At 34.5% G+C, this 4,292-nt stretch overlaps 1 protein-coding gene across 1 annotated transcript in view; it reads right to left on the bottom strand.

Annotated features, from left to right (window-relative positions):
• LOC108744053 (anoctamin-3-like) overlaps positions 1–4,292 on the bottom strand; it is a 16,833-nt gene that overhangs the window by 9,829 nt on the left and 2,712 nt on the right. The window contains exons 2-5 of the mRNA XM_018479652.1: positions 3,748–3,953; positions 3,284–3,491; positions 1,219–1,424; positions 994–1,151 (exon numbers count right to left, since the gene is read on the bottom strand). Coding sequence (XP_018335154.1) covers positions 994–1,151; positions 1,219–1,424; positions 3,284–3,491; positions 3,748–3,953 — 778 coding nt within the window. The remainder of the gene's footprint in view (positions 1–993; positions 1,152–1,218; positions 1,425–3,283; positions 3,492–3,747; positions 3,954–4,292) is intronic.

Below are 4,292 nucleotides of genomic sequence, written 5' to 3'. Positions count from 1 at the left end.
TATTGTATGAAAATAAATAAAAGTAATACAAAAATACTGGTATGCAAGGAAAGAAAAAGTAGGGAAAGGGCGAATATAAAGATAGGACACTGTATATAGAAAGATAGGAAACGAAAATTAGAAGAAGTCGGTTGATTTTCGGTATTTAGGAAGTCAGATAATTCAGGATGGACGGAGCAGTTGAGATATTCAGTTAGTTTTGTCAAGATTGTTAATGGTTTATGTCTAAAGCACGGTTCTGTACGGGTGCGAAACGTGGACGAAAGGCGCGACGGAAAAGAAATGGTTAGAAGCGTTCCAAATGTGGTCTAGAAAGAGTAGGAGCACAGAGGGTCTTATGGAACTAAATAAGAAATAGGCGAGATAGGTTGGTATCTCAGACATGAAGGGCTAGTTAGAAACATATTACAAGGAGTTACGGGAAGTGGAAGTATACCTCGTTTAGACTGCATTTGAAAAATAGTTAAGGATTGTGGGGTGTTCTAGTTTTAGGGAAATACGAAGATTAGTTCAGGATAGAAAAGAGTGGAGGTGCGTGTCCAACCAGTTTTAAGACTGACGACCCCATGATGATGATATGCAAACAGTAAACATGTTGCATTACTGGATATTGTATGTATTCAAAATGGATGTAGAATTGGAATTGGGATTGATGAATAAGATTTCATCTATTTGATCAAGTTGATCCAGCAGTATCTCAAGATATGAGTAAGATACGTAACAAAATACATTTAAAATATTGGAGCAGCAAAAAACATCAGACGAAGATAACAGGCTATACGCAATGTATGAATAATAATGTTCGTGTGCAAAATGTGTACTATATTGGTAAATGCATATTATTGTAGAATAGTAAAATAATATCTTTTATTTCTCTCCATTTAACGACCACTCTTTATAACGCCGAAAAATGTTCAGTCCCTTAAGTGTCGTTATATAGAGTTTACACTGTACTTTGGAAAATAAGAATTTCTTCTTTGATTATTTATTTACCCCAAAAGAGTACAAATAATCCATAAACAAAGCTTCCAGCATTATCAACCAGATACGTTAGATGCATATTAAAGCACGCAGAATGGAGCCATTTGTATCTGCACTTATTGTTGTCACACCTGGGACACAACACTATGTCACTTTTGCAAACATCCAAACTAAAACAATTCGCTCATCAATATTAAAATAACGCAATCGTTTAAATTGTAATTGATTCGGAAAAACCTGGCTTGATTTTCAATCGTATTGATCGACGAGACGCCCCAAATTACACAGAGAATACCGGCTATCGCCAAAGGGAATACCATCTTAATGTAAAATCCAAGCAAGCCGAAAAAATGGGCCACTTCAGTGCCAAAATATCTCGTTACCGAATTCATGGGCTGCTGTTTGTAGCACATTTTTGAATTTGACCAATATTTTGCCAAAATCTAGAAAACATTTGAAAATTTGATGCAGTCAATTTTAAAACAGTACCTCATAATAAATAATAATCAAACCAAAAAGAGTCACCCCCAAATATCACTCCTAACACTTGCCTGAGTGATCCAAGGGAATCACAGACGAGGGCATACGAATTTATGTCAATACTAAGCAATGGTCTAAACTAACAAGCTACAAAAGGGGTTGAAAGCGAGGCAAATTCTAAAGGGATAGGGAAAACATAAATACGTTCAATGTCATAGTCAAAAACTGGAATGATTATAGTAGCTAGATCTAGATTAATAAGTTTTTCAACAAACACGTACCTATGGTAAATTTATACAGTACAATCCGCTTATAATGACATCGAAGGAAAATGACAAACACTTCATACTAAGCGGGCATCATACAAAGCGTAGTCTTAGAAAATAAACAACATTCTGTTTTGGTTAGTTATTTAGTTTAATAGAGAGAAAAACTACAAATTGTATATATTTATTAACAGAAAAAGAAAAAGAACGATGAATTGTAATATCAATATACATAAGAAGGGTCAGAAAAATGAGCGAAAATGTAATTATTAATCATTTGGGTCACTATAGCCGGATATGATTACTTGAGAATCAGTCATAATAAACGATATGTCATTTTAAACGGAGTCATTATATCCAAACTTTCCTATAGAGAATTTAATATGAAAACCAAACTTGGTCAATATAGGCGGAGTCATAATAAACGAATTCCACTGTAATAAGGAATGCAACGTAGAGAAGTAAATATTAGGAAGGAAGTCAGATAGGGATGAACACTGTCACCGCTACTTTTTAATCTATACATCGAAGACGCGATCAACATCATTAAAGACAGTACAACTGTAGGGATAGATATACAGGGGCAAAAAATTAGCATACTTAGATTCGCAGATGATATAGCAGTATCAGCATCTAGCAAGGAGGACCTAGAGATAGCTTTAAATAAAATGGAAGCGGTACTGACAGATCAGTACTGTATGAAAATAAATAAAAGTAAAACTAAAATACTGGTATGCAAGGGAAGAAAAAGTAGGGAAAGGGCGAATATAAAGATAGGAGACGAAAAAATAGAAGAAATGGCTGAAAGAAGTCACTTCTATGCTCGCGAACGGTTAATTTAGAAATTCGAAAAAGGTTGTTATGAAAAGGTTAGAAGCCTTCGAAATGTAGTATTATAGGCGAATGATGAGGATAACGTGGATAGAAAAGGTTAGAAATGAAGAGGTATTGGAAAGAATAGAACAGAGGACTCTATGGAAGTCAATAAAAAATAGGCGAGATAGGTTGGTTAGTCAGAGACATATTAGAGGCAGAAACAGGAGTTAGGAGGGGTAGAGGTGGACCTAGATTAGATTACTGTTCGCAAATAGTTAAGGATGTGGGCTGTTCTAGTTTTACCGAAATGAGAAGTTTAGCTCAAGATAGGAAAGAGTGGAGGTAGGTGTCCACCCAGTCTTAGGACTGACGACCCTATGATGATGATGACTGTAATAGGACATATGCGTCCCATAACTGCCATTATTTCTCCAAAGTGCCGTAGTATTTGGGGTGAGTCTTCTTGGTTAAATTATTTATTCAAATTACGCTCTTGACAGTGCTTGTCACTACTCAACACAAGACCAAAGTTCATGTAGCGTAGGGAAGTAGAGGGAAAGGGGCCACGATCCCCGTTTTCTCAAAAAAGAATTTAAATACATGATAAAAATAGGTATTTTTTATTTTGTATTTACATTTTAAATGCAAGTGTTTCAAATAAACATATCTGCATATATTTGCCCCCACTCCCCCAATAGACAACACGAGCCCCGCAACACATACATTTCTTTTTATCTTACTTGTCGCGAACTAACGCCTCCTTCAACAGTCCATTGCCATTGTCCTTCGTGTAAGGAATAAATACTTAATGCAATCTTTTTATTCAACAGTCTGTCCACTCCAAACTCAAACTGCTTGTCTCCAAAATGCGTTTCGTTCAGTAATTTGTACAAAACGTAACTGACCTCAGAATATGTAATACTTGTTGGAGATTTGTTTAGCTCAAATCTAAAATGTTTTATGAATTGATAGTGATAGTTTATTATTGTTTGTAATCAACAATTTTATTATAATTTTTATTATTTCTTGAGGTTTATTCTAAGTCAGTAATTGCTAAGTAATGCGAAACTGCGAGAGATTAGAAGCAGAAACAGGAGTTAAGAGGAGTAAAGATAGACCTAGACCAAGTGTAGATACAGGTCCTTTAACTGTGTGTTAAAATTACTAGTACTTATGGTAAGTTTAGTTTTGATATTCCACTTACGTCGACTTCTGGTACATTGGATTACGTTCGTTTACTACTACAGATGTTTCATGAAAAGGGAAAAATTTTCTTAAATAAGAGTTTGGATTTTGTTCCGTCCAAAATTGCCTACGCTCATAGTAACAATCAATCTGATAGGCCTTAGCAAAAGCTGCTGCTTTATCGTCTGGTAGGTGTAACTTGATGAATTTAATTTCATTATCGTACTGAAAATGCCAAACCGAAATTGTTACAAAGTACTTTTTGAATAGGTATATATATAAATAAGTTATTTCAATGCGATAGATCGTTTTCTAGTTTTCTTTGTAGTTACACTACTACATTAGTAATATTTGCTGTATGTTGGGTTGTCTAGACATTGCATTACAAATAGTAATTAAATTTATTGTAAAAATTTATAAATGAGCATTACTAATGGCGATACATACTGAAAATATAGTTTAATGATAAAAATTCATGAATGTACTTCAATTAAACCAAAATTATAGCTTAATTGTAGCCTTTTTCGAATTTTCCCGGCGCCTCCACCAAAATTTGTTTATAAT

Source organism: Agrilus planipennis, unplaced genomic scaffold (assembly GCF_000699045.2).
Source record: "Agrilus planipennis isolate EAB-ADULT unplaced genomic scaffold, Apla_2.0 scaffold19, whole genome shotgun sequence".
In the NCBI taxonomy this organism is placed as follows: domain Eukaryota; kingdom Metazoa; phylum Arthropoda; class Insecta; order Coleoptera; family Buprestidae; genus Agrilus; species Agrilus planipennis.
Note: the sequence above shows the minus strand (reverse complement) of the source record. Positions and strands in the feature narration are given on the sequence as shown.